Source organism: Phocoena sinus, chromosome 11, assembly GCF_008692025.1.
Source record: "Phocoena sinus isolate mPhoSin1 chromosome 11, mPhoSin1.pri, whole genome shotgun sequence".
Lineage (NCBI taxonomy): Eukaryota > Metazoa > Chordata > Mammalia > Artiodactyla > Phocoenidae > Phocoena > Phocoena sinus.
Genome location: NC_045773.1, coordinates 72989284 through 73012053, shown reverse-complemented (window position 1 = coordinate 73012053; position 22770 = coordinate 72989284). Strand labels below are relative to the sequence as shown.

The window sequence follows — 22770 nt, the reverse complement described above, 5'->3', positions numbered from 1 at the left end:
GCATCAATGAAGACCCAATACAACCAAAAATAAATAAATAAAATTTAAAAAAAAAGAACACACTGGAACTGCTAAAGACAAATGAAATATCTGAAATGAAAATTTCACTGGAAAGGAATAATAAAAAATAGATACTGCAGAAGAAAAAGATCAGTGAACTTGAAAGACTGCAGTAGGATTTATACAAGATGTGGAACAGAGGAGAAAAGGAATAAGTTTTTAAAAGAACAGAGCCTCAGTGACCTGTGGAATATCAAGCAGTCTTAAGAGACATGCCTACCACAACATGATAAAACCCACCGTAATTGTAAGGATAGAGAGGTCAAAAGTAAAAGGACAGAAAAAGATGCCTATTGACATAGTATCAGATAAAGCAGGCTTCAGGACAAAAAACGTTGCCAGATATAAAGGACATTTCACAATGACAAAAGGGACAATTCAACAAGAAGACATAATAATCCTAAATGTGAGTGCAGACAATAACAAAACTCCTGAACGGAAAAAGCAAAAACCGACAGAACTTATAAAGCAGAAACTAACACACCAGTGTAAAGCCATTATACTCCAATAAAGATGTAAAAAAAAAAAAAAACTGACAGAACTAAAAGGAGACATATATGCAAATCCACAACTGTAGTTGGTGATTTCACCGGTATCTCTCTCAGCAACTCACAGAACAAGTGGAGAGAAAAAAGCAACTAAGTATATAGGAAACTTGAGCTCTACCAATCAATGTGACCTAACTGGCATTTACAGAACATTACAGCCTGCAGAATACACATTATTTTCAAGTGAACAAGGAGCATTCACCCAAACAGACCATATGGTAGACCATAAAACAAATTTCAATAAATCTAAAAGTACTGAAATCATCCAGAGTATATTCTCAAACCACAATGGAATTAAATTATAAATCAATAACAAAAAAATTACAACAGTGTTTGGCAGTAGAAATATAATGCAAGCCACACACGTAATTTTAAATTTTCTACTAGCCACATTTTAAAAAGTAAAAACATGGGCTTCCCTGGTGGCACAGTGGTTGAGAGTCCGCCTGCCGATGCAGGGGACACGGGTTCGTGCCACGGTCCGGGAGGATCCCACATGCCGCGGAGCGGCTGGGCCCGTGAGCCATGGCTTCTGAGCCTGCGCGTCCGGAGCCTGTGCTCCGCAACAGGAGAGGCCACAACAGTGAGAGGCCCGCGTACCACAAAAAAAAAAAAAAAAAAAAAAAAAATAAAAACAGGTGAACTTAATTCTAATAATGTTTTATTTAACCCACTATATCAAAAATATTCTCATTTCAACCTGTAAGCAATATTTAAAAATTGAGATATTTTACATTTTTTCCATACTAAGTCTTCAAAATCCAGAAAGTTACTTAGAGCACAACTCGATTTAAACCAGGCACATCTCAAGTACTCAACAGTCACATGTGGCTAGTGGCTACTAGACAGTGCAACTCTACATAGTAGTTTAATAAATATGTTAGAGCTGGTAATTTTAACACCCATCTATAATAAGTTATTGCATTTTTCCCCCGAAAGGAAAAAATCTTGCCTTGAGACAGACTTTTGAAATATTTAGACCTATCTTAAAAAATGTTAACACATCAATCATCAAGGTTACCAATTTGTCTTCAGACTTTTACTCCCTTTTTTCACTCACCCACTATCCCAGTGGGCAGAACACTTCCCAATTTTATCCATCGTTCTCAAACTTAGCTACCACCTATTCCATGAATACCTGCTGGCTACTTTGGGGTTCTCCTGTTTTTACGTCTGTCAGATGCCCCACTGCCTCCCTTTTATTTTTCCTGCACAGACACTAGAGCACGCAGGTCCTGTGCCTGTTGGTGGTTTATCCCCACCCCCTCATATTTTGGAGTCCATGCGGATAGCTTGTCGTCTAGTTCTTAAACGTGTTGTCCAGGGGTTTTTAGTTGTTACATTTTTATGTAGGGAGTAAGAAAATTCAAAAATCTAAAAGATATTCCAGCCATCACCATCATTCCAGAATTTGATTTTCTAAACATATGCATGTATGACTGATAAAACTAAAAATTTTAAAGAGAGAATATTGTCTGCACTCCCCTCCTTGGCTTTATTTCTGACTCCGAATGTGGAATAAAGGGGACACAAAGAACGATACTGCCGTGTGATACTAGAGTTGTGACCTATAAACATTCCTCCTTTACCAGTGACACATTATTAGGCGCTCTCAGCAGAAGGGCACTGGAGGGGCACTACAAGTGGAAGGGGCTTCACTCCCGGTGCTGGTGCTTTTCCTTCTTGCTCCTAATGCATCCTTGTCAGCATGTGGCTTTCTTGCCAGCGGGAGGTTCTCCGCCAGCAGCACACACTCTCTGGAATTTTGCTGGCACCTCATGAAGCACCTTTCCTTCCGAGGGTCACAGGCACCCCAGCAAGTGACTTCCTAGCGAGTTTTCCTGACACGCTGCCTGCCACCTTAAACTGTGGCACCTCAGCAAACTTCTCCATCCAGTGGGCCACACCACAGTCCTCAATGAGACCTGAATATCAGCCTTGGGGGGAGAGGAGAAAGGGCTGTTTCAAGTTTGTTCCTTCCTTGGGGACTCTCTCAGTCTACAAGTAGTGGCTGCTCCCTACATCTGCTATTCAGGTATTCTTTAGAGATGTCTGCCCCTTAGTGGTTAATCCCCTGCTACCTAGTTAATAATTCTTCATATTGAAACTTCCCTGTTCAAATTACTGGTATTTCTTTCTCCTGAATGGATCCTGAACCTTAAATGATAACACAAATCATTTGTAAAATTTACAAGAGGATGTATTTTTTTTTTGAGGATGTATATTTTCTAAATCACTAAGAAAATTCAAACCAGGAAATTACAGTCCATTTAGGAAATGAGAGAAATCAGTGAGAAAGCATAAAACATAATCACAGAAGATCAAAGTCAGTAATTAACATAAAAGCAAATGGATTAGACTCCCTATTAAAATGCAAATACCCTCCAAATGGGTTGAAATATAAAATCCAACACGACGTACTGTTTAAGAGACAACTAGAAATTATATGAAAGTTAAAAATAAGAGGATAATTTATCAAGCAAATACAAACAAAAAAGAGGAGAAATATTCTAATATCAAAAACAGTAAAATTCAAGGCAAAAATAGCAGATAAAGAATAACTTTAGACTAATAAGTCTTCGTTATGAATTGTACCTAACAGACACAAGTATTTATATACTAAGTAACAGCATCAAAATATACAAAGCAAAAGCTAGACGGACAAGATGAAATTGAGAGAAATAACTATAATAGGAGACTCTAAGACAATACTATTACTCTATGGTAGTTTATTAAAAAAAGAAAGAAAACAAAAATTGAATTAAAGTGGTTGAATAGATAGATACACATTCACCTCTATCCCACACAAATTGAGTAAACTTTCATTTAAAACACCCATAGAACACTCTTAAAAAATGCTAGGCCCCCAAACCGCAATAAATTCTTAAAAACAGAAACCACATAAGCCATATTTTCTTTCAAGGTAAAAATCCTACAAGTAGCAAAAAATGAAAAAAAAAAAAAAGGCCAACCACACAGGAATTCTTAAATACTCTTAGTTACTGAACCAAAAACTTAAGACACAAAAATAAACTACTAGAACAAGACATATTAACATAGCTCGGACGTGAACATATTTGAAATTAGAAATAACCAAAAACCTTCAATGTATTCAACTGTATACAAACAAAAAGTATCAGACTCAAAAATACAGGGAGGGGGGCTTCCCTGGTGGCGCAGTGGTTGAGAGTCTGCCTGCCGATGCAGGGGACGCGGGTTCGTGCCCCGGTCTGGGAAGATCCCACATGCCATGGAGCAGTTGAGCCTGTGAGCCATGGCCGCTGAGCCTGCACGTCCGGAGCCTGTGCTCCGCAACGGGAGAGGCCACAACAGTGAGAGGCCCGCGTACCGCAAAAAAAAAAAAAAAAAAAAAAAAAAAAAAAAAAAAATACAGGGAGAAGAATCTAGAGCAAACAAAGGAAATAACAAACATAAAATGAGAAAGTAATACATTTTAAAACAAAATCACAATTGATAAATCCACAGTTTTCTTTTTTTTAAGGGAAAAAAAGATACCTTTAGCAAGTCTAATCAAGGGGGATAAAATGGTAGAACTAAGATAAATTTCTTACAACTTAGAAGTAGCAAGCTTAATAGAAAAGAGACTTTTTTATTCTCTATTAAAATTATCCAATGTTAAATTTCAACAAAATGAGAAGTTTTCTGGAAAAGTATAAACTTAGTAAATAATAAACACAAAAGGAGATATACATTTTAAAACAAAAAATTTTTAAGTTACTTAAACTTAAAAAGACATAACATACTAATTAATAGCCACAACAGAAACTGGTAGTTATCAAAAAGTTATTTCCTAAAAGGAGTCTGAACTCAGAAGTTTTATAAGCATGGTCCTTCAATTCTTCATGGAACAAATCACTCCCATGCTATAACTGCTATATTAACTGTTATACATAACTACAGAAAAATATATACAGTTATCCTATTCACTTTATAGAGCTAGCAAAATCTGTATGTCAAAACTTGGATGATAGCCCAGAAGACCAAACTCACTCATGTAAAAAAGCAATTTTCCTAAATAAAATATTAGCAAATCAAACTCTACAGTAGCAATAGGGCAGTCACATTTTAGGAGAAATGGATTCCAAAGGACATCCCATATTTCAAAACTAATTTTCCCAGGAAAATAAATGTAAAGATAGAGGATGCATGGTTGGAGAGCGTAAGTCTACAGTCACTGTAGTGTATTTTTTTTCTTTGAGGCTACTTTTTCTTATCTCACCGTTATTTCTAATATTGATAATCTCAAAAGAGAGCTCTCACTCATAGTGGTGGTTTCTTTTGGCTCTTTATCACATTTAATTTCTGCCCCAAATTTACTGAAACTTGAAAGTGCTTTTGAACACTAGTTTGTATACCACCACTGAATGAACGCCTGTAAGAGAATACAATAAAGGTGAATGTTAAAACAGCCACCCAAATTGCTCTCAGAGGGTGTCGGTAAAGAACCCCGAGGCATTACAGGACACTGACAAAGGATGGCACATCTGTTTAGCAGTTAAAGCTGCACTGCTAAAAGGCAAAATCATGAGCAGTTTACAATTGCAGAAAGACTGCCAGGTTCAAAACGATGAAATTCTTGGTCATTTTTTAGGATATGGGTATGTGCATTACTTCAAATTTCAAAAACAAAGTGACTCTTTATTAATATTATTTGATTGGCTATTTTTAAACCTTATAACTCAAGTCTACATACGAAGCAAGTAAACTGTAAATCTTTAAAAAAAAATTTTTTTAACTAACTGACCTGATTCCAGGAGTTCAAAGATGGTTTGATGTTGGAAAATCTATTAAAGCATCATTAACAAATCAAATGAAGAAAAAAACACACACAAAAAATAAGATCATCTTAATGGATACCCAAAAACTATATCTGACAAAAAGTTCCAGAGCCATTTCTAATTCAAATTCTTTAAAATCTAAAAATAGAGGGTATTTCCTCTCTAGATAAAGAAAAGAATACCTGACTCAAAACAGCCAACCTATAGGTAAAACACTACTGACACACCCATTAAAATGAGAAATAAAACAAGAAATGTCCACTATCACCATCGTCATTATTTAACATTTCAGCCAACAAAACATGCAATAAAAATTAAATAAAACTATTAGAAGAAACATTATCATTAACCATAGATCAAAGTATTTCCTAAAAATACATGTGAAATTATTGAAAAAAGTACTAGAATTAAGTGACTAGATACCTGGAAAACGTAAATTTATAAAGACTACAGATGAGACCACAGAATTATTACTGCTCAAATTCTTCCAACCTGTCTCCATCAGGACTGGCTCTATCCTAGTTTGAGTCGCTCTTGTTGTTTGCCTGGATTACTGCATCAGGCTCCTACATGAACTGGCTTCCCTACCTTCAGCCTGGTGAGACATTAACAGTAAAGCCACAGGATAAATCTGATAATAGTGTCATTCCTTTGCTAAAATCTTCTCACAGCTTCCCATCATAGTTAGAATAAGACCCAAATTCCTTACGACAGCTTCCTATATGGCCCTATCCAACCAGGACTCATACAAATGCCATTGTTGACACTCTAATCACACTGTCTTCCTTTCTGCTCCTCAAATACACCAAAGCGGCTTTGTGCTAGTTCTTCACTCTGTCGGCACTGCTCTTCCCTGAAGCTCACAAGGATGGCTCCTTCTAAGATGCCAACTACATCTCCTCAGAGAGCTCTTTGATCATCCAACCTACAGCAGCCACCCAGGCACTATCTCTCATCACCCTATTTTAATTCCCTCCACTAAATCTAAAGTTCACAATCTGATACTTTTCCCTGTATGTCTGGTATTCCTCCCACTAATGTCACCTACATGGGAGCAAGAACTTTGTCTTAATAACTGTTCATCTCCAAAACTTAAATAAACGCCTGGTGCGTAAGAAGAGTCGCTCTTCTTCCCTGAATTTTCATTGTCTATCATTCTCAAGAGACTGTAAACTCCACAAAACAGGAACTCTGCCTATTTTTAGTCACTGTTCTATCTCCAGGACTCAGACACTGGCTATATAATCAATAAATATCTGACGAGTGAATGAGTCCCTCCATCCCCTCCCCGTAATCCCTAGCAGTCTAAGATTAAGCAAACTTTCTGGTGAGTCCAACATATTACTGGCTTATATTGAACTGTAGCCAACTAACGATTCCATATGAATTGTTATAAAGTTAGATCTTCCCACCTCTATGCATTCCCCAAATTCTACACTTGTGTGACTGACTTGTTTAGATAAACAAGGAGCTTTAATAAAGTTTGATAGTACTGTTGAAATTAATCTTTAAAATGCCTTTGTCAAAAAAGTATTTACAAGAAAATAACAGGTCAAGAAAAATTAAATCTTTTGAGTCCTAATCCATGAACTGTGTAAGTAGCTGGGAAGAGAAGAGACCTCCCTAAAGTTATACTGAAAAAAACACTGAGGTATTAAAAAGTTAATCTATCTTGTCAAGGTATAGAGAAATGACCATCCTATGCAAAAATGGTCAAAACTAACAAAGCCACAAAAAGATTGCCTCTTAAGGATTTAAATTAAGATACTGGATCGCCATTTTGATCACCCGAGAGTTACTCATTAAATATGACACAGAGTACATACTTCCTGGTTTGTGGGCACTCTAAGTATCTAATTACTTCAAACAAAAGGCTACATTCTCAATTTTTTATATTTGTTTTTATTCGAGAGTTTACTCACAGGCAGCAGTTTAAAATCAGGCTTTTAAAATTAAAGGCCAAAACTAAAAAAAATCTGCAAATATGACACTTTTAAAAGAATGACCGTCTTAATAATTTAAACCCTAAAATGTCCTGTGGAGTTAAAGTCTTTATACATAAATGTGTAAGACTGATATCATTTAAAATAAACAACTGAAAAACCACAGATGGTGGGCAAATTTGTCAATGAAGATAAACATCAGTATCAGCCTTCCAGGGTATGAACACCAGCAATTAATTCATCTTGTGAGAGAATATGCTTCAGAATTTGGCCTTTAAAGTCTCTTTCTCCAGCAGCAAATCAGCATATCTATGCTGAAGTTCCTTTTCTCTTTCCTGTTGTCGCTGAACATCTTCTTTTAGACACTTGAAGAAACAAAACCATTAAATTATTTTTTCATATGTAAGCACAATGAAAATTAAAAATATCTTATGGTACTTTATCACCTTACAAACAGCTGAGTTAAGTCAACACTTTCAAGAGGTAAGTATTCCCCAAAGAGAAACAAAAATAGTAACTACTTCTGCTATAAAACCAGTCCTGGGGCTTCCCCAGTGGTGCAGTGGTTGAGAGTCCGCCTGCCGATGCAGGGGACACGGGTTCGTGCCCCGGTCCGGGAAGATCCCACATGCCGCGAAGCGGCTGGGCCCGTGAGCCATGGCCGCTGAGCCTGCGCGTCCGGAGCCTGTACTCCACAATGGGAGAGGCCACAGCAGTGAGAGGACTGCGTATTGCAAAAAAAAAAAAAAAAAAAAAAAACTCCTCCCCAATAAAACCAGTCCTGTGGCCATTCTTTGATTTGGTCATACAACTACCATCTTGTTATAAAACCTCTGCTGCTATCTCAAATAAACAAGCTATTATTGTCCTATCAATACCCACAAATGCACTTAAATAAGCCCTGGCTGCCCTTTATCTGGGCAGGGGCTATCATGCACACTTGGCAAATAAAGTTAAACCAAATCTGGCCAAAGGAACTTGATGCTCTGGGATGACTAGCTACTGATATATTCCCAGCATCCTAAATTACAAAACAAAACGACACTGGTTTAATGTACCTCAGAGAGCTATATGAATGGGATGCAATTAAATTTCGGGGGAAAAAAATCACAAGGGTTACTTATTCCATTTCACAGTGCATCTATATACAAAACAAAAAATTGGTACAGGAAAAGCCTGTGTATCCAAAACTGGCCTGGTCTATCCACCTACACACAGGCAATTCTAGACTAGAAAGTCAAAAACTTTAGGCTCTCATTGAAAAAAAGCCAGTCAATGTCAACTGCAAAAGACAGCCTGCACAGGAAAGGAAAAGAGGAAAGCCCTGATTATTCTTTGGAGCTCTCTTTCTAAGCAATGCTGCAAGCCAATAACGTTACCTCTAGCCTCCGGGGAATAGCAGAATCTTCATGTTTCTTGAGTTCTTCAAAAGTGCGTAACTCCAAGTAAGCCTGCTCAATTTGGTCCCATAAGTCATTCAACTGTTTCATGAGCCCCATTGCACGAGACTGGTAACCCCCAAGCAAAATTTTCATCTTCTTTTCCATCTTTGCAGCTCTCTTGGCTTCTGTCGTCATGTGACCCCTGTTTATCTGGGGGTCGGGGAAGATTCACATCAGCACACATGAGAAAAGCAGGCTAAATAACAGGACTAAAAAGGCACAACTGGTCATCTACTACCTCAAAGCAAAAGTACATTAGATGCAATCTCTAACAAATTACCCATGACATTTTTCACAGAACTAGAACAAATAATCCTAAAATTTATATGGAACCATAAAAGACCCAAAATTGCCAAAGCAACCTTGAGGAAAAAGAACAAAGCAGGAGGCATAACCCTCTCAGACTTTGGACAATACTACAAAGCTACAGTAATCAAAACAGCATGGGGGCTTCCCTGGTGGCACCATGGTTAAGAATCCACCTGCCAATGAAGGGGACATGGGTTCAAGCCCTGATCTGGGAAGATTCCCACATGCCGCAGAGCAACTAAGCCTGTGCACCACAGCTACTGAGCCTGCACTCTAGAGCCCACAAGCCACAGCTACTGAAGCCCACGTGCCTAGAGCCCGTGCTCCGCAACAAGAGAAGCCACCGCAAGGAAAAGCCCGTGCATCACAACGAAGAGTAGCCTCCACTCGTAGCAACTAGAGAAAAGCCTGCGTGCAGCAATGAAGACCCAACGCAGCCAAAAATAAATAAATAAATAAATAAATAAATAAATAAATAACAGCATGGTACTGGCACAAAAACACACATATGGATCAGTGGAACAGAAAAGAGCCCAGAAATAAACCCACACACTCACGGTCAATTAATCTTTGACAAAGGAGGCAAGAACATACAACGGGGAAAAGATAGTCTCTTCAGCAAGTGGTGTTGGGAAAGTTGGACAGCCGCATGTAAATGAATGAAGTTAGAACACACACTCACACCATAATAAATTCAAAATGGCTTAAAGACTTAAATATAAGACATGACATCATAAAACTCATGGAAGAGAACATAGGCAAAACATTCTCTGACATAAATTATACCAATGTTTTCTTAGGTCAGTCTCCCAAGGCAATAGAAACAAAAGCAAAAATAAACAAATGGGACCAAATCAAACTTATAAGCTTTTGCTCAGCAAAGGAAACCATAAACAAAATGAAAAGACAACCTACTTGCAAATGATGCTACTGACAAGGGCTTAATTTCCAAAAATATACAAACAGCTCATATAACTCAATAACAAAAAAACAAACAACCCAATCAAAAAATGGGCTGAAGACCTAAATAGACATTTCTCCAAAGAAGACATAGAGATGGCCAATAGGCACATGAAAAGATGCTCATCATCACTAATTATAAGAGAAATGCAAAGCAAAACTCCACCTCACACCGGTCAAAATGGCCATCATTAAAAAGTCTACAAATAACAAATGCTGAAGAGGGTGTAGAGAAAAGAGAACCCTCCTACTGTTGGTGGGAATATAAACTGGTGCAGGCACTATGGAAAACAGTATGGAGATTCTTCAAAAATCTAAAAATAGTTTCCATATGATCCAGCAATCCCACTCATGGGCATATATCCAGACAAAACTATAATTCAAAAATATGCATGCACCCCTATGTTCACAGCCGCACAATCCACAATAGCTAAGACACGCAAACGACCTCAATGTCCACGGACAGATGACTGCATAAAGAAGCTGTGATACATATATACAATGGAATACTACTCAGCCATAAAAAGAGTGAAATAATACCATCTGCAGCAACATGGATGGACCTAGAGATTATCATGTTAGGTGAAGTAAGTCAGAAAGAGAAAGACAGATACCATATGAGATCACGTACATATATATGTAATCTAAAATATGACACAAGTGAACTTACCTACGAAACAGACTCACAGACATAAATAACAGACTTGTAGTTGCCAAGGGTGGGCGGCGGGGGAGGGAGGGATGGACTGCAAGTTTGGGATTAGATAAACAACAATTCCCTACTGTATATCACAAGGAACTATATTCAGTATCCTATGATAAATCATAATGGGAAAGAAAAAAAATACATTAGAGTTTCTTATACTTCAACTACCTTAATGCAAAATTAGGCTTAAGGGCTTCCCTGGTGGTACAGTAGTTAAGAGTCTGCCTGCCAATGCAGGGGACACAGGTTCGAGCGCTGGTCAGGGAAGATCCCACATGCCGCAGAGCAACTGAGCCCGTGTGCCACAACTACTGAAGCCCGCGCACCTAGAGTTCCTCAACGAGAAGCCACCACAATGAGAAGCCCACGCACCGCAAGGAAGAGTAGCCCCCGCTCACCGCAACTACAGAAAGCCCACGCGCAGCAACAAAGACCCAACACAGCCAAAAATAAATAAATTTTAACAAAACAAAATTAGGCTTAAGGAGGGTTTCTCCTGCACTTGAACAGTTTTTACAGGTTAGTCCCAAATAAATTATTCATAATAACATCACCCATGATTCAATCTCAAAGAAGGCTTGAATTTCACAGTATGGGGAAAACTAACCTTTACCTCCAAAAATAACGTTTGCCATCATTAATCTGCAACAACTCTCGGACTGACAGCAATGTATCTTCACCATCTGTATCTCAAAAATGCACTTCTATATATTATACATCGACCACATTTTTAATAACTGAATAATATCCAATCAATGTACCAAAGCTGTGATCAAAACATAACCCCTTCAGGGGCTTCCCTGGTGGCGCAGTGGTTGAGAGTCCACCTGCCGATGCAGGGGACACGGGTTCGTGCCCCGGTCCGGGAAGATCCCACATGCCACAGAGCGGCTGGGCCCGTGAGCCATGGCCACTGAGCCTGCGCGTCCAGAGCCCTTGCTCCGCAACGGGAGAGGCCACAACAGTGAGAGGCCCGCGTACCGCAAAAACAAAAACAAAAAATAAAAATAAAATTAGGTGAAAAGAATTTAAAACGTATAAACTCAAAAGAGGACTGGAGAGGGACAATTAGCAGAAGGTTTCAACAAAACTCTAGAGCTGACGCAGAAGGGCAGAGAAAGCCCCAGCTTAGAGGGTCCAAGGAGAGACCTTTGAGAAGGGAGATGTGAGATGCAGAATCCCATTAGCATAACGCCTTCTCTAGGTGTACAGTCTACGTCCCACAATGTTATCACTTCATCATGATCTGCAAATGCTTGTTTCCAACATACAACACTTAAAATTGTGAGGTCAAAGCCTTAGGGATAATTATTAAATCTGTGTTAATTTCTTTGTATTTATCTGTTCCTCCCCCACCCCCCTCCAAACTGATTCCATCAAGTGACTTCTATAAGCAATCAAAACTAAGTAGTTTCAGGATAATATATACCCAAATGATATTCTGTAATTCATAATAATGTAACTGAGAGCACCCTGTAACAAGGGAGACAGTGTGACAATATTTTTTCTGAAATACTAAATGTGGCGGTGGGGGGGGAGATAAGCAGAAATGGTCCCATGGGAAAATACTGTCAAATACAAAATATTGATAAGAAAGCTCTTCATAGGATGTTTTTCTAAATATTTAGGAACAACATAATCACCAAAAGAAATATATAGCTTTCCAAGATAACAACTTTGAAACATGCACTTCAACGCATTACGTCTGATTTAAAAACAAACATGTCAATCTCAATGCCTTTTTTTTTTTAGAATATGTAAGAACACCAAGAAACACAGTGTTCCCCAAAATATAAAGTACACTTCTACTAGAAAAGTAGTACTTCATACCTATCCATCTCCAGCTTACTTTATTGAAGTCAAAGTCAAATAAGTCTAGGGCAAAAAAAAAAAAAAAAAAAATAAGTCTAGGGCAGAGGCGATGGCAGGGAAGGGACACGTTGCATGTGCGCCTTAAGAACATGAGATGGATCTAAAATTAATTTACATAAAGCTCTTTTAAAACAATTCCTATCTTCAGCATTTTATAAAAGTTAATAAGCTTTTATTCCTCTGCAAAGCACTTGAAGACTAAATCCATGAATAAATAATGTCCTTTATAAAAGAGCCATTTTCCTCTCACAGATAACAAATCAAAGTGAGTTCCACAGCAATGATCTGTCTTCTAAGAGTCAGGAAATACTGGGCCAAGTCAGCAGCACAGTGGAGTGGAGAAGTGAGTCACTCTTTCTACCCAGCACGGCCACCCAGCTGTTTTGAGTTGACGTAGGTTATTTAACCTCTGCATTTCCTTTTCCCCATCAGTAAAATGGCAGTCATTGCTAAAAGTTACTATGAACCCTAAGATAATGTGCAGAAAAGCCCTTAGCCGCCCAGTAAGTGACATAAAGTAAGCAGTCAACAAATGTTAGCTCTGATTACAATTATTATAGGTACTACGAGTTTAACCATTTTGCTCTCCTCTCTAACGGACCAAGGGACTATGGATGACACTTTAAAACCCTCCTTTAAATTCCGACTTTAATTTTAAAAATGATGGAGATCCCCTTCCTGGGACTAAAGCAAGGAAAAACAGCTGTTTCTTCTTGTAAGTGAGCCGTTTGCCTCTCGAGGACCACCACACCAAGTAACTGGTACTGGAGCACATCTTTTTAAGCTAATGCTATTCAACCCCAGCTAAACTTTAGAATTAACCATACAGCTTTTAAAGTCTACCGCTGCTATAAACCCAGAGACCCTTATTTCAATGGTCTCAGACTACTGTATTTTTAAAGCCCCCAGATGATTCTAATAGGCAATAAGGATGGAGAATCCTGTTTCAGCCACTGTCATTACAGAAGCTAGGTGTCAGCTGTTCTAACTAGACCTACCAAAAAGTCCTCATTCCCAGTAAAAAGTGAACAACTAAATCCATAAGTTAGTTGCATCAAGTTCCTTACACTATAATTCAACATGTTCCAAGAATACCAACATTAGATATTCTAATCACATGTGGATTCGAATACACATTCCAAAAACCTTAACAGCACAGAATTTCAAATTAATACATACTTTTTTAAATTAGTCATACAAATTATCATTTTTATTGGTTAAGATAATTCAGTTAGCTATTGGAAATCCAATTTCCAATTTGGTATAACAGCATAATACGCTCAGAAAGTGTTTAATTAGTCATCAAGGCACATTTATCTGGGAGTTACCTCACCTCACACAGTTGAGTCATTTATTATTCCCAAAACACCAAAGATTTTAAAACTGCAAAGTTGCTAATGTCAACAATTTTATTAATGCCAACAATTTTATTTCATTTAGCTCAAGCTTTATTAACGTCTTCTGGCTCAAATATTGTGCTAAGATTCCAAGCAAATATGGAAATAGATTATACCAAAAAATTAAAGTACAGAAAAAAATCAAAGAGCTATATAAGTTAGTATAAAAATATAAAGAAGAAATGGAATACAGCTTTTAATATTCAATTTTAGCTTACTTATCTTACATCTGCCATCTGATCGTTAAAACGTAAAGGAAGATATCTGCACACAGTACTTTGTAAAATGCTCAACCTATGACTGCTCGATACATTTTAGGAGGAAAAAAAACTAACCTATAACGTCTGGCCTTTTCCTAGCCGATAAATCTCAAGCACGAAACGCACATGCATGTATGGAACAGAACTACCTTAAATCAGCCCCAACTGCCCCGCCCCACATTCATACACAGAAACAACATTAAAGTCCAACAGAGTATAAAAACTTATTGTTTAAAATATGCAGAATTGAGGAGAACCAGACTCAGGTTTAACCAGATTAATACTTCTAAGCCCTTTTAAAAACTACAATTAAGCATTAGCAACTGCCCTGCGGGACAACTTATTTTGTACAAAACAGGCTTAAGGAGCTTGCACTGCCTCTTACAGCTGATTTACCAAAAGTTCTTCCAAAAAATGATTTTCAAACCACTGCATTTATAGCTGATTTACCAAAAGTTGTCAAAATCATTTTTTTCAAATCCTTAACTGCACTTAGAGATGATATACTTTAAAGTCTTCTTAAAACATCTAACGAAGTTAGTAATGGAATTAGGATTAAATACTCTGTTCACGTATCACCAGACAAGCCCCCCAAATATGATTATAATGGAAGTTTGTGCTTAAATATGTATCAGCACAAAATTTCTAATAATCTTAAATGAAGTTCACTATAACTATTAGGATTTTAAAGCACGACAACACTTGGTATAATTAAAGCTGACTACATCCAAAATGAAAGCATAAAGTTCAAGAGGGGATGAATGAGAATATATCTAATACAAATGTGTAGGGGGACCAAGTTGACGAATTTCATACATCATAATTCTGTTTTACAATATGATGTCTGGAATTTGTTTCAAATAGTGGGAGAGGGAGAATAACATGAAATAAGAGTGGCTGTCATAGCTGGGTGACAATACGTGAGGACTCATTACACTAGTCGACTTTGGCGTGTATTTGACAATTCCCATAATAAAAGGTTTTTTAAAATTCAAATTCAATATCTACTCTAAAGGATAACTATTTTGTTAAGACCATACACCACAAACCATGGAACATCAGTACAATGAAACATAATGGAGACATTAAAATTTATAAGTATGTCAACTACTTCAACATAACAAAATGTACATATGAAATGTTAAAATGCACAACTGTGTAAAATTCACTTATATTAAACAAAATCTGAGCCTTTAAGTATTACTCAAACCTCTCTCCTAAAATTGACCCATGTCTCATATTTCAGACATTCATCAAAATTCAGAGAACAGAAAACTTACCCAGCCCGTTATTCAAGGTGAATAACTTGATAAATATCAATTTAATCTAATTTAGCTAACACTAAGAATGATACGAACCTAAGAAAAATGGGAGAGAACTCCTATTCACTAAAACTTGCCAACTGCGAGGCACACAGTATCTCATTTAATCTTACATTGTCTCAAACTCTCATTTCCATGAGACTAAAAAACTATTACACACCAAATTTTACAGGTAAGAAAATTTGAGACCCAGAGAGGTTAAGTAACTTACTCTAGGCCACAGAGTCACTAAGAGATGAAGCTATGCAGTTGTGTCCCACTTGAAAGTCCAACACGTTAGGCTACACCACAGCTAATAAACCAGATGTCCTCCCTGCCTCAGCCCCTGAAATGCAAACATGCCTGAAGAAAGTCAAGCTGTGGGGCTAAATGGCTTAATGTCACCACACAGTTCACTGAAAAACAAATTATTCTAGAGACACATAAACAAGATCTCAATTAATGAATCTGCCCATCATTCCTTCCCTGATTTAGACATTAACCTGTACGTAGGCCACTTATAAGAATTTTGTTTGACACTGGAGAAAAGCATTTCCCCCGCTTATATTTTTTAATTCCTAATGCTTTTATTCATAACAAGCTATAAAACTATAGGAAAACAAACATCTCAGAAATTTTTACGGGCAAAAAAGGTTATTTAACAACTTTTTAAGAAGTTGAGCACAATATAACTAGAATAATTATTTACAGATTTCACCATAGCTAATCCTTTGCAACAGACTTTAAAAGAGAGCAAGTGATTTTTTTTTGAATGATACTTACAATATTATACTATTAAATGATCCCAATTTAGTTTTAAAGGCCTTCCATCTTTCACCCACACATAGATATGTGTAGATGTTCATATATTCATCTTTTTCTATCATATTTAATCTTATACATACACACACCGCAAGATGTTTAAGGTGATTGCATTTGAATGGTAGGCTTTTCTCTTTATTTTTTTTTTATTTAAAATTCTCTACAAAGTACAGTTATTATTTTTAGAAAGAAAAAAAGCCTACAAATGTTATTTTTTAAATGCATAGAAGAGAAACTGTCTAAAAAAGACTGGCCAGAGACCAATGGAAAACTGATGGTCCCCAGGAGATGAATCAGTAGAACCATAAGTGTTTCCTCGGGTCATTACAAAAGGGGGCTGTATGGGACTTATAAAAGTCTAATTGTTACTTTCAAACTCACTAAGTTTGTTAAGGTTACTAAGCTTAAGTAATTCCAAAGTAAACACATTATCCTTGGGTCTCCAATACTGTCTTCAGTTAAAGTCTGTTACACTGAGGTTCAGAAACATTAAGAGCATCCCTTACTGAAATTCTTGCTTGGGGACCCAGAATATAACCTTATACCACTAGAAAAACAGGTTTCAGGATACCTAAAATAAATATAGTTAATGGCAGCTCCACTTCCTAGTCCATCATTCCACAATATGATCCTATAGCAGTAAAGATGTGGTTCAGCCACTGAAACGTTTGCAAACAAGAGACCATGAGCGACTCTCCTTTAATCTCTATACTGTTCACTAGCATTAAGTTTTAGCAGTGAACCATCTCTGTATTGATGAGATGCAGGTCCAATTCAGTGATTATTGTCAGCATCTATCAGTTAGCAACCATCAGACTGCATCCCTGCAAAGCAAGCTAAGCAATAAGGCAAAACCTTACTAAACACATCTCCAAGGACAGTAATGTACCAATAAAGCAATGCCGAGAGCATTTTACATTTGCATAAGTTAGGAAATGAAACTCAAAAACTGCACGAAACAAATTCAACTCGACGTTGAGGCATAACAAAAGCAACACGGTTGTATCACAGGAGATCTCTGGTCCAGCTCCCAGAGTTCTTGCTAGAAACAACCAAGAAATCTGTTAATGCCTTTAAGGGTCATGGCAGAGGGCAGAACTTAAGGATGAGAGCGTTCCAGAGTACTGGGGACTTGTCTCCTGCCACCGCATCCACCCCCCACACACATACACTCACCCACAAGGGAACATAAGCGCAAACCTGCTGAGATACAACATATAATCCCTCCACCCCGAACTGCCCACCAACTTAATCCTTACCCTAAGTTTTCAACTCTTTAAAGTATTAAGGGAATTTTTTTCCTGTGTAAAAATATCTAACTTTATAATGAAAATCACTGAGAAAATGAGATCCATTGTGCAGCCAATTTTGCTGAAATATAACCATTCAGTAAAGTCAGGGGTCCCCAAAAGAGTTCTACAAATACACTGAGAAGGATTTTAAATGTGTTATCTGTGTTCTTTAAGTTACTTTATTTCCAAGAAGTCAATGTTACATAGTATTTCTTGACTAAATTGACTGTGCCAGTAAAATACAGGGAGAAGTATTACCTCTGGACCTAGTTTCCACCTCTAAGGAAAGCCTTTTTCCATTTTTACAGCTAACATGACAAAATCTACTTTTCAGCCAAACTTCCTCAACACAGCAGTTTAGATACTATTTCAAATACTATTAAATTTAATGGCAGGCCTAAATTCAGACCTCTCATTTCACTTTTGCACCTACTGGAAATTATTTCACTCAAAATAATTATGTCTTCAGACGATTTCCTATTTCCACTTAAAGTGGAAACAAATTAGAACACTTCAAATTCTATTTGCACTTCCCAAATACAGTAATGACTCATTTATCTGGCATCGGAAAATGAGGTTCTTCTCCATTTATCTGGAAAACGCTTAACGTGAAGTCCACAAGAGCACAGAGCTCATCTGCCTCGTTCCCTGCTATATCCCCAGGGCCTAGTACAGGGGCTGGCACAGAGTAGATGCTCAGTAACATTCACTAAATGTGTGATTAAATAAAGTACTAAAGCTTTTTACTTTTAACCACTTGATGAAAATTTTTCTACAGTTATAGCCATCCCTCTTTTTCTGTTTTTTAAAAACATAACACTGAACAGAAATGAAGCTTTTCTTATTAACTGCGGTATCACTATAAAGAGTAATCACTCTACCCCCCTACCATATACCCATAACACCCTCAAAGCTATTCAAATAACAGGGCATTTTGCTGCCATATTTAAGTGGCCTCAACTTGCTATGTTTTTATAACTTTTCCTTTTCTGATATTAGGTGTCATTTCTGTTTGCAACTGCTGCCTTATTTTACACACAAATGTCTGGTAAGGTCCTGAAATTAATTCTACCTCCTAAGCAGAATAAAATACATGGACTTGGTTACAATTCAGAAGCCTTTCCCACTTACTTCTGACCTGCAACTACACTGATTCTATTTATTTAACAGACTCCTTGTACCACCCACAACATTCTACATAAAATCTGAGATGGTTCTACTAGTTTTAAATGAGTATCTTACGGATTTTCGGTTAAGTTCTAAGTTTCAAATATTAATCAGGAGTAATGGCTCGAAGACTAGCTCCAATATAAACCTCGGGGCGTATTTTTTTAATCCATTTAGGAGACACCAACCACGACAAAGCTGGATTTCATCTTGCTTGATATGCTGTGATAGGGTCATAATTTAGATTCACTGTTCCAGAGTTCATGGCAGCAAAACTCAAACACACTGGCAGCCATGGTGTACTGTGCTTGCACAGCAAGGCATATCTCCCTGAACCTAAGAGTGGAAGGATAATTTAAGTACAGCCTTTAGTTTATATAATACAACTGGAGTTCCTTCCCCACAACAAACTTTGAATAATGTTTATAATTTAGCAATCAACTGAAATGATGAAAGAATTACCACAATTGAAATAAAATATTTATGTATTTCAAACCAGGAGAATTGTGTCTTCAAAAACTAAAATAAGCTAAGACAAACCTAGTTCTGAATTAGGGAATGAATACAAATAAAATGGGGGATTTGTTTATTTGGGTTTTTGAGTCTCTTTTCTTCTTTTTAAAGACTTAATGAACTTTCATTTGAAATAAGCATAGTTTACTAAATTAAAGGATTTGATTACATGTTCTTTAAAAGTAACTAGTTGGGTAAACATTAAAGCAAGTTATCCAGGAGTCAAGAAAAGAAAAATTACTTCAGACTGTTTTATGAATATTCTTCCAAAATCACCAATCCTTCAGCAAAAATAGTTCAACAGAAGATTTCAGTTCCTGGTACTGAACTGAACAAAGAGAACCACATGTTTTTAATGGTTGCTCATAAACGACCCAAATAAATCTCCAAAAGAACAGCAGTGGTTCTCTCTGTATTTTTCCCTTCAAAACTCACAAGACCAATTCAACATAGAAATAAAAATTACTGTACTTTATGGCACCACTCACTTTGTGACACATTTATTTGCTGTCATGAAAGTTAGTGCCTCAACAAAGTAAATGAGATTTAGGGAAAAACTTTTTTTTATATTTTAAATAGCACAAAATGTCCTTACCACTTGAGGAAGAAAGAGTTTACCCACCTCAAATGAGATTTTCAAACTAAGTGAGAGACCTAAGTATTTATGTATAAGTGTTACAGGAAGCTTTCCAAATAGCTTTCCAATCAATTATGATGCTGACCTTAGATCAGAATTACACTGCTAACTACCACTTATAAGAAATGAAGCCTGCGTAACAGAAAATATAACTTAAATTTAACCACTGATGTTCTTTTTTAGTTTCCCTGACTGTGAATTAAAACACAGAGCAACAGCACACCCTGCTGGAAGTTAGTAACACAGCTAGAGGAACCAGCAGCACTGGATTTGCTAAAATTTCACCCAAGATGAGAATTACTTCAGAAAGTCTGATTTCCCACTAAATGATAAAAGATGTGCACAGGCATTACCATTAGTGTCTATACATGTGACCTTAAAGGTAAAATCAAAAATGCTTATTTTAACAGGATATCGCTTTTTCCAGTTCATTTCCCTAGCCCCACACAGCCCCAAACACCCCTAAGTGATTTTACTATTTTTTTATTTTAACCCCAAATAAAAATATTTCCAAATCTACCTTCTGCAGAGAAACTGGTAATCACATAAGCGGAATTTGAGGCCACTTTGATTGCCTGAAGCACCCCTTTCTCCTTCCCATCCCAAGATATCCTGGCCTCAGAAACATCCCTGAAGACCACCATTAAGAATTCACAAGGCAGCCTAGCGGTCTGTGAACCACAATTTACATACCATTGGCAAAATGCATACACAGATTCTGGAATTCAAAACATGCAGACTACATTAAGAAACCACATGCCATGAAACTCCCATCTAGTATGTTTCAACATTTTCATAGACATGAAAAAATCACAGAAGCCATTGTCTGGATAATCCAGCTCAGTGCTCTCTCTGTAACAAACTGACAGGAACCCGAGGATGAGCAGAAAGGTACCAAAGTTCTGTAAGTGTGCCCTTCTGGCTACAGAAAGAAAGCTCCCTGGTACACTGAGAGCCCCCCTAGAGAAAACTGCATTGCTCTTGTAGCACTGCTCTACACTCTTCTGAGTGACCAGTGTTCACTTCTTGGCTCTTTGCCCCCACATCTAGAAGGTTCTGATTGACCTGTGGTCAACTTGGAGGGCACTCTTCATCACAAAGGCCAGCAGCTCTGAAAACCCAATGAAGAAGGCCAAGGAAGATCAAACACTTCAGTGTAGTTTTTCCTCAAGAAATTCGAAAACAATTACCTTAGATCTATTTTTCTGAAGTTGTCTCCAGTGGTATTATCTGGTTCATTATTTCAATCAAAGTACATTTAAATTAGAATTTTAAAAGGATACCAACCTCAAGCCTCTTTTCCAGTGACTCAATTCTGTCCTTTTTGCTAGCTAGGTTGGCCCGTGTGTAGCGGCTCTGCCCAGGAAGATATAAAACTTGACTGTAGCATTCTTCCCACACCTGGTTATAAGCTTCACTTGAGAGTTCTCCGTGGCTCATACCTTGTTTTACCACTTCCATCTCCTGTACCAGAACATCCTGGGCCTGTTCACAATAATAATAATAAGCTTGAGTACTAGAGATACCTGCCATCAACAGAAATAAAAGACTAGTTTTTACTCCTCTGGGCAAAGACAATGAGCTCTGGTTAACTGTTTTTTTGGAAGGGGGTTATAATACCTAAGCAAAATTAATTAAGAAGCCTAGAAGTCAATGCAGGTTGATCTGAAAAGCCAAGCATCCATGTATCATCCCTGATAATGTAAACGTCCTTTGCCTTCACTCATTAAAATAGCAGCTACCATTTCTCAGATACCTACTATGTGCCAGGAACAGAACTGAAAAGTTTTACCTACTTTATCTCCAAACAGCACACCACCCTTACAAAGCAGTCACCGTTAACCTCACTTTAAAGCTGATGAAACTAACGCTTAGCGAGGTTAAACCACTTGTTCAAAAATACAACACTAGTAAGCGGACAAGGCAAGGTCACACCCAAGCCAATGCTTGGGCACCAACGCGTGCGGGTTCGCCTCCCACTCTACCATCCCCCGCTATACTCTGGACTTCCCAGTATGGTGAAGGGGAAGTAGGCGTTTTTTTGACACCTGCCTTTTTTCTCATCTGAAAGAATGCCCCTGCCATTGTCAGAGAATAAGACTGGAGGCACAAATCAAATCATGATGGATCACAGACCAGCTTCTGTTCACTAGAAAAGATGAGGTTTAAGATGACAGAATGGGGATGGAGTTGGACAAGCCTGGGCTCCAATCACAGATTCAGCATTTAAGTAGCTATCTGAACTTGCTGAACTTCTGTGAGCCCATTTCTCATCTGTAGAGTGGAGATAATACCGAACATGTTTGTTATGAGAATTAAGTGACACAGTATACACAAAGAGCCAGCCCGACACCAGACACACAGACTCCATGAACATACCACGTGAACTTTTTCCAGCCCTTTGCTTCATGGCTCATGAAAAACTGACAATTACTTTTTGTGCTTTATAGAAAGCTTTCAATCACTCCAGGAACATCAGAAAATAAACACAGGCCAAAATACATAAAGTCAAGATAAATAACCAGCATATGAAAAAATTTAAACAAAAAAATGGAAAATCAAGTCTCTAGAAGATAAAGAATGGATACTTTTAAACAATACCTCTTAGGGGAAATAATGGAAACAAACCAATTTTAACACACTTAATGAAAATCGGGCACTGTACCATCAGAGAAATGGTATTTTGCTCTGAAACTGTACACAGTAAAAATTTACAAATTCAGCTCTTATAATAATTAGGAG

General features: G+C 37.5%; 1 protein-coding gene across 1 annotated transcript in view; it reads right to left on the bottom strand.

The window, feature by feature from the left end:
• Positions 1 to 7289: 7289 nt before the first annotated feature.
• Positions 7290 to 22770, bottom strand: part of CDC5L (cell division cycle 5 like) — a 43716-nt gene continuing 28235 nt past the window's right edge. The window contains exons 14-16 of the mRNA XM_032648872.1: positions 21316 to 21513; positions 8730 to 8942; positions 7290 to 7715 (exon numbers count right to left, since the gene is read on the bottom strand). Coding sequence (XP_032504763.1) covers positions 7611 to 7715; positions 8730 to 8942; positions 21316 to 21513 — 516 coding nt within the window. The 3' untranslated portion in view covers positions 7290 to 7610. The remainder of the gene's footprint in view (positions 7716 to 8729; positions 8943 to 21315; positions 21514 to 22770) is intronic.